The 25,182-nt window shown below is 53.1% G+C and overlaps 1 protein-coding gene across 5 annotated transcripts; it reads left to right on the forward strand.

The window, feature by feature from the left end:
- On the forward strand, nucleotides 1-25,124 carry RSPO1 (R-spondin 1). Of its 5 annotated transcripts, XM_031594894.2 has the most exons (8): nucleotides 11,369-11,460; nucleotides 11,586-11,661; nucleotides 11,796-11,907; nucleotides 19,032-19,400; nucleotides 21,035-21,226; nucleotides 22,112-22,261; nucleotides 22,611-22,799; nucleotides 23,390-25,124. In XM_031594894.2, the coding sequence occupies exons 4-8, from the start codon at nucleotides 19,307-19,309 to the stop codon at nucleotides 23,545-23,547; spliced, it is 783 nt and encodes a 260-aa protein (XP_031450754.1). In that variant the 5' UTR covers nucleotides 11,369-11,460; nucleotides 11,586-11,661; nucleotides 11,796-11,907; nucleotides 19,032-19,306; the 3' UTR covers nucleotides 23,548-25,124. The 5 variants fall into 5 exon arrangements, with proteins under 5 accessions (XP_089980435.1, XP_089980436.1, XP_031450754.1 ...); XM_090124309.1 differs by lacking the exons at nucleotides 11,369-11,460; nucleotides 11,586-11,661 and adding an exon at nucleotides 1-277; XM_031594893.2 differs by having other exon boundaries at nucleotides 11,586-11,907.
- The last annotated feature ends 58 nt before the right edge of the window (nucleotides 25,125-25,182 follow it).

Consider the following 25,182-nt stretch of genomic DNA (forward strand, 5'->3'; position numbering starts at 1 on the left):
GAGCGGTAGAAAGGCCCAAAGTGGTGAGGACAGCCCACAAGTGGAACTGGCAGGACTGAACCCCAAGAGGGTGGGAAGGGGTGGATACAGCGCTGGAGACATGAGGTTCGGCGCTGCTTCCCAGCAGAGCCTTTCTGGAGAGGCACGGGACAGGGGATGGGTGCCAGCGGGCGCCCGGCGGTCAGCCTGCTGCAGAGCCCCAGTGCGGGACGGCGGTGCCGGCGCTGAGCAGCCGTCCGGGTGGGAGATGTGCGGGGACAGCAGGAGCCAACTCCAGGTAAGAGCCCACCCAGCCCCTCCGCATGGGCACGGGGTGCCCCATTCGCTCCGCGGTGCTGCTCTCTGGGGTGAACCTCCGCGCTGGGCTGATCCATCTTGGCTTTATCTTCGCCGTCCGACAGCGCGGAGCGGGGCTCAATTTGGCTTTCCATAAACAAGATAAGAGGTGGAGGGAGGAGGGGGCAGGAAGGGCACCGGGGTGGCCCGCAGGCAGACCCGCTCCACGCTGTGCTGCTGGGAGCGCTCTGGGGCGGTCCTCCTCCTCCTCCTCCTCCAGACCAGATCGTGCTCTTTGAGAAAATCCAGCGCTTCCCCACGGAGAATTAATTTGTACAAGGCAGAAGAAAAACAACAACAAAAAGAATCATTTTAGAGAATTTCTCATTTCGGCATTTCTTTTCTGCTCTCTTCATTGGCGTTCTTTGTGTTTTTGTTTATATCGGTACGCCATCCGTGATCCTGCGCAGCGTACCATGAGCTGGCACAATGTGACATAACACAAGTGCTGAGATATAGCCTATCCGTTCTATTTTAGTTCGGAGGATATTTTAAACTTTATGTTATCCAGGAAATTTCTGAAATATTTGTCTTCATTCCAAGCCAGAGCGAAAACAATTTCTGAAATGTCGGAAGTTGCTGTGAAATAAGTAGTGAACGCTTCCAGCTCAGCATAGGGGCAACCCTGGCCCTGTGGGCAGCACTCCTCTCACCCCGTGCCCTCTACAACCCAGTACATGTTCATCTCCCAGTGGTTGTGCACTCAGTGTAGGGTTGGTAGTGGGGGAGAGCTGATGGAAGGGCATGGGGAGGGCATCCAACACGTCCCTGTGTCAATGGGGAGCTGCGGGTGTGGGGAGCGGGATGGGTTGGCGTTTGGTGCTGCAGCTCTGTTGTGTGCTGCAGCCTCCAGCGTGGGCCAGCATGGGACTGGCAGAGGGATGTGGCAATGGGATGTGGTGACAGTGGGATGTGATGGCAGGGGGACATGGTAGCAGTGGGATGTGGTGGCAGTGGGATGTGGTGGCAGCAAGACGTAGTGGTAGTGGGATGTGATGGCAGGGGGATATGGTAGCAGTGGGATGTGATGGCAGGGAGACATGGTAGCAGTGGGATGTGGTGGCAGTGGGATGTGGTGACAGCAGTCAGCTCAGGGCGTGGGGATTGGCAACTCCAGCATGAGTCCATGCAATGGGGGCAGCCCTGGATTTCCCTCCCCGTCTGGAGAAGGGTGCAATGCTGCACTGGGAGGGCTGAAGGGTTGTGTTGTGTCCTTGATCAGTGCACGCTGGAGCCTCTATGAGTACTCTGCAGGGTCTCACCCTATCCCAAGCCTGTGAGTTGGCTGACGCCTTGAAGAGAGGCTGTGCTGAGCAGAGCAGCCATCCCCACCAGCCTCCCCTTTCCTGGAAAAGTTTCCTTGCTCCAAGTCATGCCAGCAGGTATCTGGAGCAGCCCTGCTCTGCAAACCCTCTCTGCTTTGGGATGCACAAGTGTGGGGACAGTGGGGCTCAGCTGGTGGCAGCAGCGGGAGGGCTGTGCTCAGGATCCCATCTGTGCTCGCTCTGCTGGAAAGCACAGTCGTTTTCCCAAAATAATTGTCTCTGCCTCTGCGCTGAGGCGCTCAGAGCTTTGCTTTGTGTACTCTGGGAACCAACGATTTGTAAAGACACGCTGCTGGGCTAATCCTCCATTAGCTCCCACAGCACAGTCCAGCTGGGAGCTGGCAGCTCTTTCCCTTCTCCCACTTCAGCCTGTTAAAATAGCGAGCATCTCCGTAACAAGCGGTGTACAGGTTTTGACTTATACACAAGGCAGAGCAGCAGCTCTGTGCGGTCGGAGGCCAGGGCTGCACAGGCACGTCGTGCTCCCATGCCAGGTGCTGCCAGCATGGTGCTGTGCCATGCACACAGTCCCGGGGCGATGCCAGCTTTGGTGGTGAAAGCATCTTGGCTCTGCCCCAGCTCCAGAGCCGTTGTTATGCCCTGGAGATACTCTTAGGGAAAAGAGCACTTTTCACGGCACGGTTTGCCATGGCTCTGGTCCATGAGCTAATACATTAGGGAAGCAATAAAATTAGGCTTTAAAAACAGATACCTTCCTCTCTGTGTGCAGGAAATCTCATGCTCTGCGTGGAGCTTTTAATAGTGAGCACAGTAGCACTGTGAGTCTTGAACTGAAGATCATTCATGCTGTTCCCTACCGTGGGGTGTGGGTTTGCTGAGCTGCAGCTGGGTGAGTGCTCGGGACAGTTAGGAGTGGGGACACACACATGGTGACTCTCGAGGGAGGTTTGGAAGAGCAGACAGGACCCGGAGCTCACGCTGCTGAGGTTTTCTTGGCATATAGGTGTGTGCTGGCAGACATCAGCCCCAGGAGCCTTCCCATCTTCTAGCATGTAGTGATCATGAAGCTGGAGCTGGTGTGCACTGATGCCAGCTCTGCCAAGGAGGATGGCTGTCACGGTGACACCTGCAGCCAGCTGTCTGTGCACAACAAATGCAGCCCTGAGAGCCGTGCTGCACCCGGGCTGTGCGTGCAGCGTGCAGGAGGCAGAGCAGCAGAATCCCACAGGCTGCCCAAACATGCACCAGCACCCACAGCTCTCACCCCTCTCCTGCTCCCTTATTCTAGATAGTGTCACTGCAGCTCAGTGTGGGGTTAACCAGCACGGGAGGGCTGCAGGAGCAGCTCTACTGGGGAGGCTGCGGGACACAGTGCCTGCACTGGGTGGAGGGGATTTGTGTCACCCCCAAGAGACAGCACAAAAGCTGCCCCTCTGTCACCTTTTGGGTGAGCCTGAGGGTGCCAGGGGGCAAAGGGGAGGACATCCTTTGCAGCACACAGTGACCTTGGGGACGGGCACTGCGCTGTGCAGGTGGAGTGGGCTCATCCCTCAAAAACACAGCCACCCTGCAGCCCCCAGGAAGCCCTCACATTGCTGCCCCACGTGTGGAAGGAAGGCTGAGAATTTTAAGAAAACTCATTTTGAGGCAGGCTGGAGTCTGTCAGAGCAAATTCGTTGCAGTTTCTGAGAGCCACTTGTTTCTGGTTTAGCCCTGGGAAAAGCAACTGGGCTACAAATGTTTACCTTATGAGGTAAACCATCAATATCCTTGAAACTTTGATTAAAACAAATACCGCACTGGAGCATCTTGTGGGTTTCTTTCCTTCTCCCCCCGATGCGTTTCACAATATGCCAGAAGCATGGCTTGAGTTAGGGCTTTGGCAGGGGCTTTTATCATGATGGATATAGTGGAGGCTAGAAAAGAAATTTGGTTATCAGAGAATGCCAGAACTCAGCTTCCTTGCACATACATTTAATAATGCAAAAGTTCTCCTTTAAAGGTCTCCTTAGAACAAATCCCAGTCATCACAAAATCCATGGAGATAAATTAAATTACATTTTAATAGTGGAGAAGTCATTCCTGGGCTGGGCACAACAGTGAAAGTATGTTCTCTCTTAGGCAAAAGTAGCATCAAAGTTCTGAATGTTACCATATGAAAAACTTAATTGAAAATGAAACCCCGAAGCTTCCAGGGCAAAGGCTGCACGAGGGGCTGTCAGGTCCGTGGTAGCTCTGTTGCTGACACTGCAAGTATTGCAGTGTTTCTCCCCCCTCCTGGTAAATGGAAGGGCAGCTCCAGGAAGCAGCTTCTCTCCTGTTTGCTGGGGACAGATGCTGGCCATGGGACCTCCTGCCTGCAGCAATGAGCTGCTCACGCACTGATCCCCCTGCACGCACCTGGAAGTGCTGGAGGAGACTGGAAAGGGCACAGCAGGGAAATAGATACTCATTTCTGATGAACTTTAACTACTGGTGGGGCTCCAACCTTCTCCTCTGCCTGTCCCAGGCTGTGGCTGCTCTTCCACACACGGAATGGAAGCAGGACATGTCCAGGGCTCTGCGATGACCCTGTGCCTTTGTCCCTTTGGGAGTGACTGCCTTCCGTGCTGTGTGCCTGCTGCATCTCTCCCCATCACCGAAACCTTCCCATGCAGGGAAGTGGGCAAGTGGCCGCGCACAGTGTGTGCTGCAAACCCTTGTCCAGGAGGAGGGGAGCTGCCCATTGCCCAAAGCCTCCACACCCCCACACTTGGCACAGCTTTCCTGCAGAGCCCTTGGTTATTTCAGTGATTTTTTTTTTGTTACAACCCACCTTTTCTGAACCTCATGGCTCAGCGCCTTCAGAGCAATCGCAGCGTGCGGGGCTGCCCTGAATGGGTGTCCCTGCAGGGAGGGTGGTGGCTGAGCTCTGGGACATATTTCACGCAGATGAGAAGTGGCGCTCAGCCGTTCCCTGGAGGCATCACTGCATTTTCCCAGAGAATGGCTCATCTGAACTTGCACTGACTGTCTCCAGCCGCTGAGCCCTGCAGCAGACGTCGCTACATCTGCTCCGCCGCCCTGCGCGGCTCTGGCTGAGGGCTCCTGAATCATTCTTTCCTTTGCCTCAGACCATTGTTTTCTGCTCTGCCATCCTTTTTCGAGCCCTGAACAGTCCATTCTCTTCTCCACGCTGTCATCTTGAAGATATTTAAACTATGGACAGACTCTTTCCGTGCAGACATGGAGCTTGAAGTGGAGTGCATGTGCAGCATGAAGTAATGGGTCTGGACCAGGGCTGCAGGGCAGCGCTGGCTGCACCCTGCACCCAGCCCTCCACTTTCACATCTCCCCCCCCATCATTCTCCCCATCTCAGCCTTTCCCTCTCCCCAGCTTTCTGCAGCACCCGCTCTCTACACTGCCATCCCCTCCCTGTCCAGCACTGGGCGTTGCTCCTTCTCCATGTTTATAGAATTACCCAAATCTCTAGGCAGAATTCGCTCCTTACAGAGCATGGCACTCAATTAATTATATAGTTTAAAACACAATGCACATCCCCTCTGCACCAGCAAAGCTGATGGCTCCGCTGGAAATCTCTCCAAAGCCGCAGTGCAGCAGAATTAAGGCCGTATGCACAGCCTGAGCCGTGCTCCTTCCGTGTGCTCACAGGATACCATCTTTAATTATGATTAAAATCATTACAGATGTACTGCAAATGGCTCAGAGAGCGAGCGCACACTGACAGCTTTTGTAATACATTTACAAATTACTTATTCACCCTGATTTCCATAGAGTGATATTCCTCACTGCCTCGTGCCTTCCTCCCTCCCTTCAGCGTGCCTTCCTCCCCAGGCTCCTGATGCACATGGGGACATGGGGACATGAGGACAGGGCCACCTCTGCATCCATCACCAGTGCTGGGGACTCCCGAGGTCACCCACCCATGTCCCCATGCTGAGATGGGAGTCTGCAACAATTACAGGCCTCCTGCATGTCCTTCCTCTGGGTTTTGTCACACATGGTGTCTCACATCTGGGATGTGACCGCTTGGAGGGGGTGGCAATGCTGTTTTCAAGCCAAGCTGTAGCAGTTCTACCCCTGGCCGTGTCAGGCTTTACAGCTATTGCGGTTATTTTGGGGAGTGGTAGGGTTTTTTTGTTTGTTTGTTTGTTTTTTATGTTGCAAGAATTAATATTGGGAAAAGTGCCTTTTTTTCCTCTTCCCTCACCACCCTGGGAAATGTCAGCCAGCAGGAATGTTCCCCAGAGCTGCTGGTGGCTGAGGGAAGGATGGGCTCTGGTGGCTCTTTGGGTGCCCCAGGAGCCCAGGGAGGGAGAAGCTGCTCAACTCAAAGCACTGCGTTTTCTTTCCTCCTGCCTGCTCTTCTCCCCATTCCAGCTCTGGGCAGAGCTATGGGATGTGCTGGAAGTTCCAGCCCTGTGGCCTGTCATCATTTTAGCTTGACTTTAATAGTGTCTCAAAGCAATTTACTTTTCCCGAATATCAAATCCCCTCAAGAGAGGCAGGGCTGCCCTGCACAGCCCATCCCATAGCAGGGCTGGGAGATCCAGGGGTGGTGCTCCCCATGGAACAGCCTGTGCTTCAGCCCAGATGATGCATTTTGGAAATACGCTGACGCTGTATGAAGATTAGGGTTTCTGTGGGTTTGTTAAATAATTTGACTTTAATCCTGGAGCATCTCAGATGGGCAAGATCAACACAAAGAAGAGCTGAAACTTTGTGCAAAGGGAGAGAAAGGGAGTGAAGGCACACACTAAAGTACAAGTGAGGTTTAGATGATGGTCCTGCTACAAAGATGCCTTTTCCTGAAGCAAACTACTTTGGGTGGAAGCGAGCAGTCTGCCCAGAGCCTGCAGCACTGAGCACCTGCACACTGCAGGGCAGAAAGGGCAGTGGGGAGAAGGATTTCCCAGCTGTGTCCCATTTGCAGAAGGAGCTGAGCTGGAGAAGAATGATAAACTCAGAGCCAGCAGAGGGCAATGCATGGGGTGATGCAGGGGTAACGCATGGAGCAGCACATGGGGCAGCACAGTGGATGATCCATAGGATAGTTTTTGGGCTTGTGTGCGTGCCATGGGGAAAAATATCAAGGAAAAGGAATAGCGAGTTGATGCTTGGCTGCATCACCTTTGCTTATGGCCCCCACCCTCCCAAGGGATGCTGCGGGATGCAGGAGGAGCAGCTCTGTGGATGCTGTGCAATGCAGGAAGAGCAGCTCCCTGCATGACTACTGTCTGCCCAGAGCTGCCCCTGCCACCCCCCCCTGCTGCTGCCTGCTCCCCAGCCTCCTGAGTTTTGTAGAGGAAATTTTGTAGAAAAAAATTGCAGAGGTTCCTGCCTCCACAAACAGAGTGCTGCTGTCCCTGCCAGAGAGCTGCTTTGCCTCAAGGAATCTGCGAGATCTGTCCTGCTGTGATCTGTAACAATATTGGGATTAAATTAGCTTCCCTGAGCTGCAGAGGGGTCAGCGTGTGAGGCCCCCTGGTTAATCCAGCAGGCCAAAGAGAACAGAAGCCTCACTGCATCGGGAAAGGAAAACAACGGGGTCTGTTTGCAATCCGTGGAGCTAATTCAAACAGCATTCCTCAAACAACAGGGGAAAAGGCCCTTCGAAGCGAGCGAGAAAAGGAGCATTTCCCAGCATGCACGTGATGCCAGGCAGAGATGAGATGCTGCAGAGCAGGACGGCTTGCTGGGTGCATGCACGTGTGCTGCTGGCGCTCGCAGTCACCACCTGCCCACTCATGCCTGGTGAGCAAGGAGCCCGTGGTGTTGTACCATGGAGAAAAGCAGCACGTTGCAGTGATCCCAGAGCAGAGCAGCTCCCCATGGCCGTGTGGGAGGAATGATCCTGCGTGCCCCTGTGCGTGACCCCCAAGTGCGGCTGCGTTGGGAACTTGATAGTTGTCTTTGCAACCAGAGCAGTTGTTTATGCAATAAGTTAGGCACTTGGGATAACTGTATTACTGGGAACTGAGGACTGCAGGTGTTCAGATATTATTAAAAACAATTGCCCAGGCTATCAATCATCCTGCACTAGATAAGCCTTCTGCAAAGCAAACCTTTTTGTCAAAGAAGGGTGCGGAGAAGCAGAGCAGGGAAGGTCTGGAGCTGCAGCACTTCAGAGTTGATTTCAGCAAGTTCTCTCATTCCTCCTGGTGTCTCTGTGAGAGTCTTCTCTGCTTTCTGCTTATGCTGAGATATTATCAAAAGGCTGATGAGGCACGGGGCATGAGTAATGCATCCTGTGTGCCAGCAGAGGACTTGTAGGCACTGGTATCTGCAGACAGGGTTAATGTCAGGCGGAGCAGAGCACGGTCTGCCCCAAGCTGTGGTGCTCAGCACCGGAGCTGCAGGGTGGGGATGTGCCATGCACAGTGAGAAGGTGCAGAGATGGTGCCAACCTGGTTGTCCCCAGGAGGGGTGGGGACTCTGCTCGGGGGTGTTGTCACCTAGCAGCTGGGGGCACAGGGGGATGTAGGGCAGGAGATGTAGCTGGGGAAGCTTGGATAAGAGCAGCGTTTCAATGGGAAGGGAAGCCGGGTGCCCCAGCGTTGAGTTTGGGGCTGTGGGAGCTGCTGTTTTCTCTTCACAGACTGGAGGAGTCTCCTCTTTGGAGTGGGCGCAGCGCTGCTTTGTGAGGAGTGAGACAAGAAGCTCTGCAAGGGGGTGGCTGGAGCCCAGCCAGGCAGCATCACCCAGGCTGGGGGGCTCTGGTGGCTGAGCATTAGACCTCCAGCTCACTTTGCTACATAACACAACAAAACTTGCTGAATTCAGGTGCAGAAAGGTATCAGTGCTTCCAGGGCAGGATCCCAGGGAAGCCCCAAACAAAGGAGGTTTCCCATGCCTTTCCCATCTATGGGTTTGGATGGGAACACCAGGTCTTCAGGGTTCAGAGCAAAGGCTTTTTGTGTCACCTTAATAATGAAAGCAAATATTAGTAGGGTGGCAAACTGGCCAGCAATCTGTCCAATGCTCCTAGAGGTAGCAGCGTGGTGCTCTGCTGAGGCTGATGCTTTTGCTGTTGGAGGAGTAAATCTGGTGATCTTCTCCATGATTGCACTGGGCTGCTTGTAAGCAAGAAGAGATGATGCTGGGAATGAAACCCTGGGGTGGTTGAGCAGGAGGAGTGGGATCTCCTGAAGCCCCTGTGCTGCTGCTGCCCCAGCACCTGCTGAGATGGGAACCTCCGAGACAGCAGCTCTGCTTCCAATCGGGAGCAGCTTGGCTTTTTTACCCCGTGAAAATGTGGAATTTCATGTTCTTTTGTATAAGAGAGAAACAGCCTGTTCAGGATTAATTTAGGATCAGCCTCAACAGCCATTAGCAAAAGAAAAACAAAGCGGTAAATTAGCTGCCTGTCAGAAGGGGGAGAAATGTGGGACTCGGTGCTGGATTTATTGTGCGGGGTGTTAAGGCAGGATTTAGTGTGATTTACCGTCCTCTGCAATGATACCTCCTAACACCAGGGAGCTGGCAAGCCCCTCTCCTGCCTTCAGTCAGATGCAGCACTGCTCGCTAATTACCGGTGTGCCCAGTAGCCCCATTCCCACCGCCGGATTTGTCCATAAAGCTCTGTCTTCAGGGGTTTATTGCTCAGTTATAAACATTTGCTCCGCACTGAAACTCGATCTACGGCTGTCAGCTGGGCTGAGAGAGGCTGGGAAGGAAAAGGTTTGGTTATCCCACATGAGAATAACGTGCAGAGCTTCTGTCCATGAGTTTGCTCGCTCTTAGGTTCCATTATGGGATTTTGTCTCAGCAACGTTGGGTATCACTTCAAGACTTCTAAGATAGAGAGCAGAAATCTCCATGCAGAAGTAGAACAGCCCTCTGATATGGAGACCGATGGCACTGCCCACTTTGCATCTGTGCAGTGCTCAAACCACATTCAGTAATGCTCCTGTGAGACAGCAGTGAGCTCAGAAGGTGCTGGTTACGAGTAGGAAAGCAGGGATACTGAACAAAGTGCCAAAGAAAATTCAGGACAAATCAAACTTCCATATGCATTTGCTGAATTTTCCTCATTGTGTGTTTTGGGCTGTTTCCTATCTTCCCATCTGAAGAACGCAGATCCCAGTGATGAAGTGAAGACAGCACAGCTCCTCGTTTCTTTGAGACTTCTGCAGTTTTAGACACCCTGCATGGCACAGCCTACTCTCCCATCATGTCCCTGTGATAATTTGGAGGCAAAGACAGAATTTTACTCATTACAGAAGGACGATGGCATATGCTCCAGTGGATCTCACACCTACAATGAAGGCCGCCATGTGCTCAGATGGGAGGGATGCTGACCCATTTCCCGGGGGATCGGGGCCGTCTGGAGCCACATGGCCACAGCTGCCGTTGGGGCAGTGGTGGCTGCAGCGAATGCCTGCTAAGGGATCCTCCTGCCCGCCTCATCCCAGTCCAGGAGAGACTTTGCTTCTCGACCTCATTAACAGCGCTGCAATTAGAGCAAACATCACATTCATCTCTCATCCAACCACTGAGAGTGGTTTCTGGGGATAATCTGCTGTCTCCTGGTTCAGATCAATACTGTAGCACAGAAGTGATGGCTGGAGGAAGAACAGTGGCCAGAAGGAGGAAAGCAAAGATGGAGCATTTGGTGCACTGCCTTCTTCAGCTCCACAGGCTGCTGCTCACTGCAGTCACACATTTGGGCTGCAAGGGAACTGCTTTGCTGGGTGATCCCAACTAACCTACACATAGAAAGGTTGGATGGTGTCACTGCTGACATCACCCCTCAAAGACCCCATCATGCAAATTACCTCTGGACAGAGGCAGGCAGAGGCATTATGATGAGGAAAGCTTTAGGCAGGGCCATGGAGCCAGGCAGGAAGAAGACATGCTGCATCCTCGTGTGCTGAGAATGGTGGAGTTGGATGTGAAGGGAGATATTGGGATGACCATTGCTGTCCCATGTATAACACCTGAGTGTCCCCCTGAAGCCACCCATGGGTGGGAGTGAGCTAGAGACCCTGATTTCTGGCTCCAGATGGCAATGGAGAAGAACTGGGGGATGAACCCGGGGTGGTTGGCACCATGTCTACCCCACAGAAACGGGGATGAGGGTTGTTGACATTGTGGACCACTGCTGCCCACCTTCTCCTGGTCCTCCTTTGCAGCAGGCACAGCTGGGTGCAGGCAGTGAGGGTGCTGGCTGCTGCCCAGCTGCATCCTGACCAGCCCACCAGTTATGGTGGCTCCTGGAGACGCCAGGGAGGTGCCACCCTTCCCCTGCACACATGCCCCGTGCAGAGCAGTTGGTCCCGTGTCACTCCTGTGTTAGGGAGATGAAAGGGAGCAGGGACACAGCGAGGAGGAGACAGGACAGGGCTTGGGGTAGGGAGCAGCACGGCCCCATGGCGAGGATGGTGCTTTCCCACGTTTGAGCGTTTCCTCCTGTTGCACAGCTACAGGGATGGAAAAATAACCAGGCTGTAAAGCTCATCAGCTCGGTGCCTCCCCCCCCTCCGGAGAATAATAAGCTGCTTTTAATATCTGACATGTTTATTAACAGATGCAGTTGTGACAGCTGATGACTTCATATGCCAGTTACCACTGAAATGTTAGTAATAACTCGGAATTAACTGTCATAAATAAAAAAGACTACAAAGAAAACGAGATGTTGTGTCACTCTGCAGTAATTTACTGAGACCCCGTTGGCTCTGGATGCAATGCTGGAAGGTCCTTTGTGAAGCTCCAGTCCGGGTTTTGCAACAGTCACAATATTTTGGCTGGATATTGTCTTAGGAGGTGGTACTAGTGGGGTGGAATTCCCTCATGCAGGAGTTTGCACTAGATGCCTTTACAAAGCTGGATACTCTGGTAATAATAATAATAAAAAAACCCTACCCGGTGGATGGGGATGGAGTCTACGGCATTGAGACCTGGATTTATTAATGTGCAAATTGCTCTGATATGATCACATACTTTCTGCTTTGCATACACAGGGAGCAGCGTGGGCTGATGGAGTATGAACTAGCCTGGGCGATCTTTACGAGCTGAAATCCTGCACATCACAGAAGGGTTTGTTTCTCTGCACAAAGCCTGGGATGCTGTTAGGAACCTGCTTACAGACACGTGAACAGAGCCCCCAGACCCAAGAGCACCAGCCTGCTCCATGAACTCGCCATGAAAGTATTTTGTATTTTTTTTGACAGAAACGCGCACGTAACTTTCGCTGGAGGAACTGAGGATTTTTGTAGTTGGTCTGGTAGTGGTTTAAAACCAGTAGAGCCTTTGCAGCAGTGATGAGGGAGTGACAAGTCAGAGGTAAGGGTTTCAGAATGCATGTTTGTTTAGATGAAGCTTTTGCAATGTGGGCTGCTAATGAGGAACGCGAGCCTTGTCAGCATCCGACTTGCGGGTTTGCCTTGTGCAACGCGGATAATGAGTTCAGACAATGAAAGCTGTGAGAAATCACAGCCCGATCTGTCGGGATCCCCCACCCCCAAGGTGAGAGGGGCTGCGCAAAGGAGCCGGGCTGCTGCTCTGCCCCGTGTCGCTGCAAAGCTCCCCAACGGAGGGGCGAGCCGTGCAGCTCGGTGTGCTGCTTGGTGTGCAGCTCGGTGTGCTGTTGGATGTGCAGCTCGGTGTGCTGCTGGTGCCGGGTTCAGGGCTGGCTGCGGGGTCCCACAGCTGCTCAGTGTGCTGCTGCTGTCCCAGTGGCTGGCGGAGAGGAGCGTGCCCGTGCCCTGCAATGAGGGAACTGACCCATTAAGTAATTACTGCCTCGATACTGTCCTGCTGCATGCAAAACTGTCTGCTCCAGAGGACGGGACCCATGGGGACGCAGCAGGCAGCTGAGCAGTGCGGGGTAAGTGTGTGCTCCTTGGGATTTGGGGTGGGGGATTGGTAAGAAAATGGTTAATAGTGATCATGGGAATAATTAGACAACAGTGTTAACACCCCATGCTGCTGTGCAGGGGAAGTGCTGCTGTGTCTGGGTGCTGGCGGGCAAGCCACGGGTTAGGCTCTGTCCCATGGGCAGGAAGGGACACGGCTCCATTCTTGGGTGTCCCCAGCACCAACCCAGGTCATGGCCAGGTCTGACCCGTCCTTGTGGTCCTGCACACCTATGGAGCCAGGGCACAGTGTGTTGCTGACACCGGCAAGTTTTTATCTTTGGGCTTCTATGGTTTCTATAGGATCAGACACGTGCGTTCCCCTTGAGATGGGCAAGGAGTTGTTCAGGTTTGGGCTTAAAGGAATGCTTTACAGAAAAAGGCACTACAGCAGGGCAGTGCTGGTGGAAGCAATATTGCACAGTGTGGCAGGATGGAGCCTTTGCTCTCCTGTGCACAGGTTTCTGGGCATTGGTGCAGATAACCATGCAAGCTGAAAGTCTGGGATCTCGAGGCAGTGTTTAACAGTGCTGTTTGGTGGCCAGGCTTTTGCTGAGACCTACGAGGACCCAACATTTGCAGCAAAACCTCTGCCTGCAGCACTATCCAGCTTGAATTATTTTGCCTGAAGTCCACCTGTGACCCCATGCTCCTCCTTGCCAGCTCACCTCCACCTGCCCATCCAGGGCCAGGGCGTGATGGCTGTGTGGGATGCAGGCACTGAGCCATGCCTGGAAGCCCCCCTGGGGACAAGGCTCCCTGCAGCTGGATGTGCACCCAGCCCCACTGTGAGAGCAGCAGCACCACCCTGAGGGACGCGGCAGGGAGCGAGCAGTGCTCTGCAGAGATGGGACTGCCACCCCACCAGCACACCCCAAATAATGCAGCGTGCACAGGTGGCTGCAGGGCACAGAGCAAACTCCGTGCTCCCATCACCTGAGCTGGAACTGAGCTGAACCAGCACCTTTCTGCCCGAGTTATGGGGCTGCTAATAAAGCAAAAGGTAGAAGGGGTATACAGCATGCCACGGGGACAGCAGAGGGGTGGGAGAGCAGGGCCACCTGTCTCCTTCCCATAGCATAGAGGTGCCCATGTTGCTTGCAGCCCCTGCTAGAGGCAACTCTGCAGCCATGCCCACAATGACCTGTCCATGGGGATGACCCCCTATGACTGCAGAAAGTCTTCAATGCAAACCACCCCTGTGCTATGCCAGGCTCTGTGGAGCTCAGTGCTGGTCCCACTGCCTCGGGGCATGAGATGCTGTGAGCCCCTCAGACACAGAGATCAAATGCATTTGCAGCAATAGCAGAAAGCTGGGGCTGCCTTGCTCGCTGCCTCCCACCAGCACAGCAGCAGCAATGCCCCATGCTGAGGCTGCTGGCTGTTTTCTCCCAGCTGTGTTTTTTGTTCTGCTCCTGAAACATGTGAGGCTCAGGTTTCCCAGGTGGTGCCATGTCAGTGGGAGAGGCAGCATGGGGGATCCTTGCAGGGAGCCTGGTGATGCTTCCACTGCCTATGGCTGAGCAGAAAGTCCTCAGTGCTGCTCCATTAGGGTTTTTGTTTTTTTTTTCCATTAGGTGCCTTTGCCTTGAATTTGCTCTCTGCCTTCTCCTGAAGAAGCTGCTTACACAGTAGCTTGTGACTCACTGGGCTCCTGTAAGCCCTGGAAGTTTGCTTTTAAAAACCATATATTTAGAGTCAATTGTATGACATCGCTGTCAGCCCTCGCTTGGCCACACTGACAGTGAAACTCAGCACCCCGCTGCACAGCGATGCAGCTCCCAGGGCTGTTTGTTGAGGAGCTCTTTTGGTGGAAGGCTCTGGTTTTCAGAGCCCACCTGGCCTGCTATGGTCTGAAATGGTCTGCTTTGGAACTCCTGCTCTGAATTTTGCTTTGGTTGCTCCTGTTGTAGTGCACCATGTCCCTGCCTGTCACCTGGGAGAGGCTGGATTTCTGCTGTGAAGTTAAATCAACCACACTGGGTTTTTCGGTGACTCCATCTAAGCCCCCAGGCAGGCTCCAGCTCTGCAATGACGTTGGGATGGCCTCAATGCATTGCTAGCTGCTCTGGAGGGTGAGCAGCCGCATGGCACAGCCCATATCCCGCTGCGTCTGGCTGTGCTAGCAGGAAGGGCAGTGGAAATCCCCCAGCAAAACATTTCCTGGTGTTTTACAATGCTGAACACAAGCACTCCCAGAGCGAAAGCTGTGGCACCAGTAATTGCTGTCGTACTCAGAGCTGCTACTGTGCTGGGCACTGTGCAAGGTGCCCAAGCAGAGCAGAGCGGGCGCTGGGGATACGTGGTACCACCTGGAAGAGGGGCACCCGCAGGCAGGAAACTGCTCTCCGTGTTCCCCACTCATGGGGTCACAGCACGGCTCTGAGATACGGGGGAATGCAGTGCAGAAGCTGGTGGAAGGAGTCAGACCTCAACAATGCTGTGGAGAACGCCGCTGCCAGATTGTTTTTTATTATTTTATTTTTTCAGTGAAGTTTATGGGTTAGGGATTTTGCAGAACTTGGCACTCGGATATAATATCAAATGAAGACCTTCTGGTTCGGAAATTTGACTTAATGCAGCCTTCTTTTATTGCTTCAGGGATTAGGCAGAACAAAGTGGCTCTGCATGCACTGCACGGGGCCGCTCGCGGGCTGAGCACAATGCCCACGCCATGCATGCATGGGATGCTCCAAAAGCACTCCTTGTGCAGCATGTCGCTGCTCTCTGCCTTGCTGCAAAGAAAACTGCACTTGGAAAGACAGTAAGAGAGTTCCCACCAATGAGCATGATGTGCTCTTGGTGAAAATGGCCTTTGCAGTTCCAGTTCTGCACTTCAGGCCCTCACTGGTGATGGGAGTGAGCTGTTCAGGGGTTCTGAGATGGGTGGAGCGTTTGATGTTGCTGCTGCTATTGCATCTTGCAGCCCTCACCCATTTCCCCTGCCCTCTGCATGGTGCAGTTCTGCATTTGCAGAGTCCTGGTGTAGGGAGCTGGTGCTGAGCTGCTCTGCAGTGCTCAGCCCTCTGTCCTGCTCCTGCCTGCGCTCAGCTCTGATGCAATGAGCTCTGCAGGTGCCAATGGGACTCTGGTCTCTGTGCCTATTTGGATGCTGAATTCTGACTCCCAAAGGCTGCAGCCAGGCCCCAGCCCCACCTCAGCCCATGAGATTCAGATATCTCAGTGTGGCTTTTGCCAAGGGAGGGTAAGGCATGTGGTGAGATAAACGGATGTGTGGGCTTCTGCTTGTTTAAAAGATGCCTGCTTTCCAGCTGGTGATGTCCCACCTGGTGGGACCCAGCCTTGCTGCAGCAGAAATTGGGAGCAACATCGTTGGGAAGGCAGAATAAATGGATGCAATCTGGTCTCCTGGTATCTTTCCGCCCCTCAAAGAGGCTGCCAAGGTGAAATCCAAATTATCTGCCCATCTCAAGGATGTGGAAACTCAAATTCCTTTGTCCAGCATCCCACGGGCAGCTCCCGGCTGCTGTCCTGACTCCAGCCCTCACCCAACATCTGGTCCTTCTCTTCCCACTTCAGTAAACCTTTGGAGTGTCCGTTTACATTACTGATAGCCTGATACATCCAGCAAGAGGCAATATATCAGCAATTTAGTTATTGCGGATTAGGTCTCGAATATCCTGGGGATATAATGTTGGTCTTTCTCACCTTGTGTGTAGGAGGACTAATGGTAAATTATCTGGATGGTTTACATTTTCTGGTTTGTATCGGATCTCCCAAGGACCAATTTATCCTGATTGAATTGCAAACAAGGCTTACTGTCATCACAGATGCAGGGGCCAGGTCTCTCCATAAATGAATTCAGAGTAATTCGGGTTACCCTAAATTCTTCCTGTCGATGGGATAATGGCATAAATCCTGCTAATGTTTAGACTGGGAATTGTTTGCAGCAACCTGAGCATGACTGATGGCTACAACAGTGTAAAGAATCATAATTTGTGTCCTGAGGGTGGGAAGTGCTGGGATCTCAGCTCCTCTCTCACTGGGCACACCATGGGCACATGGAGTTTGCTGAGGCGGATGAACGTGGAAAGTGCACAACTGCAAGGAGATGAGGAGGAGAAAGTGCTCGTGTTCAGAGCTCTGAGTTCCCCATGGCACTCCCTGCCCCTGTGCTTGTGCAGCTGAAGCACAGCCTCACACTGGCTCTTGGCACACGGGGCAGTGTTTGCTCCCTGAGAGCATCCCGCTGCTGTCCCCGCACCGGGGAGAGGTTTGTCTGTACTGTGACTGTTGTGTAAACAGCAAAGTACACAGAGCTGGTTCAGCGTGTACTTCCTGGGACACGCGTCAGCCTCACGCTGCAGGGATTAGCAGCAGTGCAGTCGGAGCAGTGGTGGCAGTGCTCTGCTGATGCAGCCTTCAGCGCTAATTTGAGGAGAGTTCGTTCTGTGCTGCTGCACTGGCACAGCACTGCTCTTGCTGGTGAGCATCCCTGAGCTCCTCCTGGTGTGCTGTGCCACACTGTGCCATGCCATGCTGTTCTACAACATGCCATGCCATGCCATGCCATGCCATGCCATTCTGTGCTATTCTGTTCCATACTGTGCCATGCCGTGCTACACCATCACACTCCATGCTGTGTTGTGTCATGCTGTGCCATGTGTGTCATGTTGTGCCATGCCATGTTGGGCTGTGCTATGCCATGCCATGCTGTGCCACATTGTGCTGTGCCATGCTGTGCCATGCTGTGCCATACTGTACCACGCTCTACTGTGCCATGTGGTGCTGTGCTGTGCCATGGAATGCCATGCTGTGCCATGCCATGCTGTGCTCCCCAGAGGATCCTCACTGCTCTGTGCAAGCTGCCCCATGCACGTGCCCATGAATGCTGCACATAGAGAGGCTGCAGCAGCTCAGTGGTGTGATCTCTGCACAGATCTTCTCTCCGGTAAACACTCCCAAACAGCCCAGCTTAAGCACTTGACAGTGTTTATAGAGCAGCTTGCAGCAAACAGGCTGGGAAGTGCAGAACAAGTTGGTGTTTACACAAGAGCCTAATTATTTATTTGAAAATCCCCTGGATGATGCCGTGGGCTGTAACAACAAGCACATGGGCAGTGCTGTGCTCCTGCCCCAGCAGCTCTCAGGGGATCTGCAGGATGAATACAGTGAAAAGTTCAAAGCTGTTGGGCAGGCGGATGCCAGCAGTGCCCTGTGGTGCCCTTCCAGCAGTGTTGGTGTGCTGGAATCAGCACTGCCCCAAAGTTCCCACTCATCTCAGCATCTAGCTGCACTGCTGCAAGGGCCGCTTTCTCCAGCAGCTTCCCCTCTACTGCTGCTGTGAGAGGCATTGAAGAGCTTTTCTATAATTTGTGTGATTGCTCGTGGTCTCTCAGTGTTGATACTGAGGAGCAGGAAGCACCTTTCTGGGCACAGGGCTTGCTATCCAGCTGGATGGCTCCCATGTTTTCTCCAGCCATGGGGTCCATGTGTGCTGTGAGATGGAGGGTGACCCCTCAGCATGGCTGAGCATGGGGTCCTGCACCCCTTCCCAATGCTGCAAGTTGCAGCCGGGCATTGTTCCAGCCTCATCACCACTGCCCATTTGGGGCATTGGTGATCGCACAGTTATTATAAGAGGATTAAAACCATTTTCTATTTCTACTGACCTCACACAGTGAATGTTGTCACCTTTATTCCCACACAATGGCAGCAGTTGGTGGGGCTGTGGTTTGCCAGCTGTGTAGAGAGGAGCACAGCCCTGTTGTGCTGGGTCAGAGCTTTCTGTTCAGCCTAGAAGTCACACTTCCTCCACTCCCAGTGACACAAAGCCACCCTCGTGGCCTTTCCCCAGAGCAGAGCACAGAGCTGCTCCCCCAGCAGAACTGCAAGCATCCCTGCACACCGTGGGTTGGGTCTGGCATCACTGCAACAGCAACAGCTCAGCATCCCACAGCCCTCTGCATTGGGCTTTTCTTTCTTCTCCCAGACTTTAAGCAGAGGAACATGTCACCTGTCCTCCTGGAATTGCACATCTCTTTGCTCTGAGCATGTTTGTTGGCTGATCTAGAGCATATAGCTGTGCCACTGCTGCTCCAAGGGGAGCTCAGGAGTTTGCAATCACTCTAAGAGCAGAACTGCAACATTTCAGCAGGTCCAGGACAATCCTGGCCCGTCCCCAAACTCGGGGACAAGTCCCCAAGCTCTTCAGGGTCGCTCCATTCCCAACTCTACTCCCAGTCCCCAGAGGTGCTCACCCAATGGGAAACATCCTGGGCTCCTGGCAGCCCAGAGCAACCATCTGCTGAGGAGCACTGGCACTACAATAAACACGTTAGAGCTACAACCACGTGCAGCATCAGCAGATGGCATGACAACATCAGGCATTTCCCTGGGAAAGCCATGTGCTGTTATTAAGCCAAGCAATGACTTGCAGGTGGGCTTGGAGAGGGATTCCCCCCATGCACTGCTCCCCCAGTTCTGCTCCGTGACTCACTGCAATGCCAACCCAATCCACTTTGCATGGGAACGATGGAGACCAGTGTTTGTCATCCAGCAGAGTTAATCCCTTCTCCTTTTTCTTTCCAGTTCCTGCACCTGCACGTGGAAACTCCGAGCAGCTAACGCTGACTGCCCAACCCCTCGATGGGACTGGATCCGAGCTCCTGCGCTCCATATGGGGATGAAGGTAGAACCATGTTACCTGCTACCTAAGGTCTCTGCTGCTGCAGTGGTAGCTGGTGGATATGGTCCTGCACCAGGCGTCGCACACAGACTCTCAGCTCTGAGCCAGCCCAGGAGGTTTTAGTGGCCACGGACTCCGATCACCCTGCGCTACAGGGCTGCGGCGCTGGAGAGTTACTATGCAGCTTGGACTGTTTGTGGTGGTGGTTTTTCTAAGCTCGATGGATCTAACAGGCGGCAGCAAAGTGGTGAAGGGCAAGAGGCAAAGGCGAAGTATGTATGAAACATTTCTCTTCTCTCCTTCTCCTGATGCTATGCAGACTGGGAATGCTTGTCCACGCAAATAGTGAATGTTTGCCTGTGCAGAATGGGAATGTTTGCCCAATTTGACCAGGAATATGAGCCCATATGTGGACAGTTTCTTGGAGCCTGGTGAGGTCTGGGTCCTCCCCTTGTCCCAGGTTGCTGTCCACTGCAGTCCCTCTTCCCCTGGTTGTCCCCATCCAGCTGCAACCCGAGGTGCATGGGAAGTGTGGGTTTTAATTACCAGGGCATGCTTTGGGCAGCCCCACCCAGGGACTCGACTGGCTCCAAAGGCACAAGAGCAGCCCCATGGGTTTCCCCTCCTTTATGCAAGCTTGTTTTAGAACTGGTTTACATTAAAACTGATTTAAATTGAATTATATAAAAATGATTTTATGTTAAAACTGACTGCTGGAGCTCCGTGAGAACAGGGAAAGCTGGATGTCGTGGCTAATGCTATTAAGCATGGCTCCCAGTGAGTCTCGGCTCATACATTTGCCACAGAGGCAGACCTCAGCTCCATGGGGAGGGATAGGGCCAGACACCCATGAAACTGCAGCCCCAAACACCGCATGGAGGTCACAGCCCAGACATGGAGCAGCCTCCTGGGATCGGGGCACTGCAGAACCCCAGGCGAGGAGTTCCTCTACTTTCTGCTTCCTCTTCTGAGGCTGCAGCTGCCTCTGCACCCTGCAGGTGAGCTGGGACCAACTATAGGGTGAGGACAGGCAGCAGGGAGCGTGCAGGACCCCGGGTCTGCAGGAGGGAAAGGAAAGCTCTCCTACCACTTAGTCTGGCATGGGAATGCTCTGGTGCTCCACTCCTGCTTTTGAAGTGTAGTAAACACAGCATTTAAAAGAATACATTTTAACATACACAGTCTTTCTATAAACAAGGACACTGCTTGCATAATAAACTAATAAAAAGAACCTGCATTCTAGCCTGCAAAGAATGCTATGGGTTTCAAAACAAGCAGCATTTTATATGATAATTAAAAGCAGAAAACTCTCAAGACAGGGGATTGAGAATTTTTCTTGGACTAAACTTAGGAGCTGAGAACACATCTCTATTTTGAGGGCAGAGAAATCTCCTGTGCTGCCAGATGGAGTGAGCGTCAGAGGGGTCATGGTGAGACAGAGCTGGGACTCAGCCTGGCAAGAAGTACAAGGCAGGCTTCTATGCAGATGGTTTCCCTCTGGCTCTGTGTGGCTCTGTCCCCTGCTTGTCCCAGAGGTGCCTGGGGTGGTACTGATGTCTGGCCTCTGGTATGGTGATGTCTTGCTTGAATGCTGCTTGCAGTTTGTGTCTGCTTTTGAGCCCTGGTCCTGGTGGTGCTGGAGTTGCAGGCAGAGCAGGGTGACCAAGGTGTCCCCCAGGCAAAGCCATGCACAGGGACAGGGTTGATGAATTATTGAGCTAGGTTTGATTTGTTCTCTCTGGGCAGCAATTGTGTCAGGACGTGAACTCAGACTTTGCATCAAATATTTATGGCAGCTTTCCTCAGAAGGGGATTTGTCTCCAGGAAAGCTGCTGGCTGCCCTCCAAAGAGGCTCTTGCACAGCAGCGATGCCCATCTCACCACTGCCTCTCTCCTGCTCTTGCAGTTAGCACTGAGCTGAGCCAGGGCTGTGCCAGGGGCTGCGACCTGTGCTCTGAGTTCAACGGGTGCCTGAGATGTTCCCCCAAGCTCTTCATCCTTCTGGAGAGGAACGATATCCGGCAAATTGGGATCTGCCTCCCATCCTGTCCACTGGGATACTTTGGCCTTCGCAATACAGACATGAACAAGTGCATCAGTGAGTATCAGCTCTGAGATCCTCCACAGGTCCCTGTCCATGCTGTGGGCAAGGGTAGCAGTGAATGCATCACCCATGAAAGCCAAGTATGTCACCAGCAGCGTGTGCAGGGCTGCACTGCTCTGCCACAGTGCACTCTGCCCCACAGGGGTGCAGGGATGTGGGATCCTGCAGGAGAGGGATGCTGACACCCCTTGTCTTTGGGAGGGAGCAGGAGGAGCAGTGCTGGCACAAGTTCCTGCTCTTCTCTCTGCCTATTTGAATAGCAAACCATCTCTCTGAACGGGATCCTCAGCCCAGCTCTGCCTCATTCGGCCAAAGCACCAGAATGAAGCTTGGTGTGGAAAAATGCAATCACTTCCCTGGCAGTTCTATGCAAACCACCTCACAGCCAGGTTTCCATCCAGCTCGCTTTCTTTGATGCACATGCTGGAGCTGCAGCTGGAGCAGCTGACACTGGGCTTTATTCTTTGCACTTTCCCATTTTGGCAAAATGATGCTCAAGCTGAACACGAGCCCAAACCTTTTCCACCCTGCCTGACGTCCACCTGGCAGCTGCTGCAGCATAGTGGCTCTGTCCTGCAGCAGGGAGCAGCTCAGAGGAAACCAGCATCCAAGCAATCTGCATGAGCAGGGCTGGCAGGGCAAACAGAGACTCTCACTGGAGCCAGGAGCAAACTGTGGGGAACTTCTGGAGCTCCTGAGCCTTTAGTGCTCAGTTATGTCTCTGCCCACACCTTCTCCCTGCCCACTCAACCCCTTGTATGGCTGCAGCCCCAGCCTGGGCACACACACAGCTCCTGTGTGCTGCTCTGCTCACCAGGGCTGCCAGCAGTTGTGTTCACGTCAGGCTTCATGACGACTTTGTGGTTTTTTTTTCTCCAGAATGCAAAATCGAGAACTGTGAGTCCTGCTTCAGCCGAAACTTTTGCACAAAATGTAAGGAAGGTTTGTATTTGCACAAAGGGAGATGTTATGTCACATGCCCTGAAGGCTACTCTGCTGCCAACGGCACCATGGAGTGCAGCAGTCCTGGTAAGCAACACTGAGCTGTCAATGCATCTATTACTACACATTGGTTTAGGTGATCAAACCAACCCCTCAGGGATGCTGTGTTGGTGCCCAATGGGAAATACTTCAGGCAGCCTTGTACCCAGCCTTTGGCTGAGCACAGCATGGATGGGCACTGCAGTATTCATACAGATTGCTTTTGGAGTGCTCAGAGCTCATGGTGTGGTAGGAGAGGGGGGGTGCCAGGAAACCTGGGAACTGCTGGGGAAATGCACACACTGCTCTGGCTCTATTGGGAAAGGGGTGGGAGGACTCCCAGAGGTGCAGCAGAGAGAAATGAGAGATACCTCTGGCCTCTCTTGTTATCTGGCAGCACAATGTGAAATGAGTGAGTGGGGGCCCTGGGGGCCCTGCTCCAAGAAGAGGAAGCTGTGTGGCTTCAAGAAGGGGAACGAGGACCGAACGCGGCGGATCCTGCAGGCTCCCTCTGGGGACGTGTCCCTGTGCCCCGCCACCACGGAGGTGCGCAGATGCACTGTGCAGAAGAGCCAATGCCCCGAAGGTGAGTGTGGAGCATTGCCTCATTTCCCCCAGCACCTCTTTACGTGGCAGCGCTCAGCCTAACAGTTCAACACTGTAAATGTAAATCCCACCACCTCTGTATGGCATGGGGGATTTGTGTCAGGGAGCAGAGCGCCCAGGGGGACCCCAATGGGATGGAGCATCTGGGCAGCCCCTTGGCCCTATGGCTTGCTGCCTGCCCTGCAGGATGTGGGTACTTTAGCAAACAAGGCAGCTGAGCAATCTCTGCGTGCTGCAGCAATGGGAGTTGTCGTCTCCTTCATGGGAGTGCTGAGGTCTGTGCTTTCCCCTGGAAATGCAGTGTCAATAGGATGAATGGTGACTTGGTCATCCTCTTATGGGGTGGACAGGATTGTGGCTGGGTTGGCTGCTTGGAGGGGAACCGGTTCTGAGCAGTGAGTAAGAGCAGGGAGGGTTGAGCCCCACCTGGCTGCGAGCAATGCAGGCAGCAGTGTGACAGCAAAAGGCCTCGGGCAGCAGCGGGGAAATGCATGCATCAGGAGTCCTGCTGGAAACTGCAGAGACAGATCCAGGCCTGATCCTCCTTTGCTGCGCTTTGCTTTGTTGCAGGGAAAAGGAAGAAAAAGGATGAGCAAGGAAAGCAAGATAATACGAATGGGAACAGAAATCGGAAAGACACCAAAGATGCAAAGTCTGGCACCAAGAAGAGGAAGAGCAAACAGAGGGGGGCTGTGGCCCCCACCACATCCGCCAGCCCTGCCCAATAGCTGCCCCTTTACGTCACCTGATGGCAAGACTTCATTGCTGCTATGTATATGAAAGCTTTATTGAACCAGAGCACTGCTACACAACATTACACGTGTCAGAAAGACAGACCTATACTCCTAGACTAGACTCGACAGAAGCCACATCCACAACACTTAAGGAGGTGGTACCCCCAGCACCACGGATGGCATCCATTGGGGCAGTGGGACACTGCGGGACCAGAGGTGAGGATGAACCAAGGATGGGGGCATGGGGCCTCGGGACACTTGCCTCGTGCCCAGCCAGCCACGGGGACTGGATTTCTGCTCTTCCAGACTGGGGAACTGGATTCACACAAAGGCAGTGTCCTCTTTCTCTACCCCCCAACCCTTTATTTTGTGTTTTAAGCTGTATGACTTTATCATTGAGAATAATACATGTTAAACGTTTGTGGTAAGAGGTCAGTGGTATCTGCCCTGAATCTGCTTCAAAGAGTTATTTCGAATTAAAAGCAAAACAAAACAAAACAAAACCAAACAACAACAAAAAAAAAAAAAAAAAAGCAAAAAAAAAAAAAAAAAAAACCCAAAAAACAAAAAAAGAAAACTAACCAGAACGACAACTGGCTTCCTGAGTGTGTGGTTCATGCCTTGGCCCCTATGGAGGCTGGTGTCCCACAGGACAGAGACTCACTTGTGGAAGGGAAACTGACAAAAGCTTTAAGAAAATCCCAGTAAATGCTGCCGGCTGCACTGCAGCCAGAGCTCAGTCTGCTGCCCGCACAGGACTGCACTGCTCCCTGAGGAAGCTGCCATTCAAGGACCTGGCTTGAGACAGTAGCAAGCTGCAGGCTGCAAAATGCTGTGATCTTGCTCATAGTCACAGCTCCCAGGCGCTGCTCCTGGCCAGGGACAGGTTTGTCCATTTGTCCCACCACCACCCAAACACACAGCAGGAGGGAATGAAGGTGGGAAGGGGAAGGCACAGCTCAGGCTCTGCAAAACAAGTGTTTAAGTTTGACAGAAACCACTGGTCTCCATGTCACCAATGGGAAGATCCTGGACTCAGCACAAACACTGCTGCTCTGCAAGAATTGGTACCAGGCAGAGGAACCAGGAGGATGGTGCTCGGTGGGGACCTGGCGAGGTTGCAGCAGGCGCACGCTTTTCAGTGCCCTTCTCTGCGTGGGGAGCCTTGCCCTTAACCATGTCACAACATGGCACATTGCTCCATTTCCCTTATGTTTTAAAACGTGCTTCCTCAATATAAATATTGACCCTTAATTCCTTTAGAGTTCAGCAAAACTCCTTTTGTTCCAAGGGATGGAGTCAGGGAGGTGCCACAGTCCCCAGCGATGTACCAGAGCTCCTGGCTCCCCAAGAAGGGAAAGGGGAAGGGAAAAGCTCACTCCAGAGCTAAGCCTGACAAAGCCAAGTCCTGCTGCCCTTGTTTTGCACCACCTCTGCCTCGTGTGGAGGTGGGTGCCTCCCCACCAGGTCCCGGTGTTTTGGCTTAGCTCAGAACGTGGGAGCTGCATAGTTGTTCCAGCTCCAGGGCTGTACCAAGCTCTCCATGACTGCTCCACTGGCAGCAAAACCTTTCAGCCCATCATCCACTTTGTGTTTAAGTAAACAAGAAGCCGTTATATCTTTTAAAGG

Source organism: Phasianus colchicus, chromosome 24, assembly GCF_987193195.1.
Source record: "Phasianus colchicus chromosome 24, bPhaCol1.hap1.1, whole genome shotgun sequence".
NCBI lineage: Eukaryota > Metazoa > Chordata > Aves > Galliformes > Phasianidae > Phasianus > Phasianus colchicus.

What these genes read in the sequence shown, in the direction of transcription:
- RSPO1 (XM_090124309.1), top strand. Translation starts at nt 19,307, where the DNA reads ATGCAGCTTGGACTGTTTGTGGTGGTGGTTTTTCTAAGCTCGATGGAT. An exon ending in AGACATGAACAAGTGCATCA is followed by an intron (nt 21,227 to 22,111) that starts GTGAGTATCAGC and finishes TTTTTTCTCCAG; the next exon opens with AATGCAAAATCGAGAACTGT. An exon ending in CATGGAGTGCAGCAGTCCTG is followed by an intron (nt 22,262 to 22,610) that starts GTAAGCAACACT and finishes GTTATCTGGCAG; the next exon opens with CACAATGTGAAATGAGTGAG.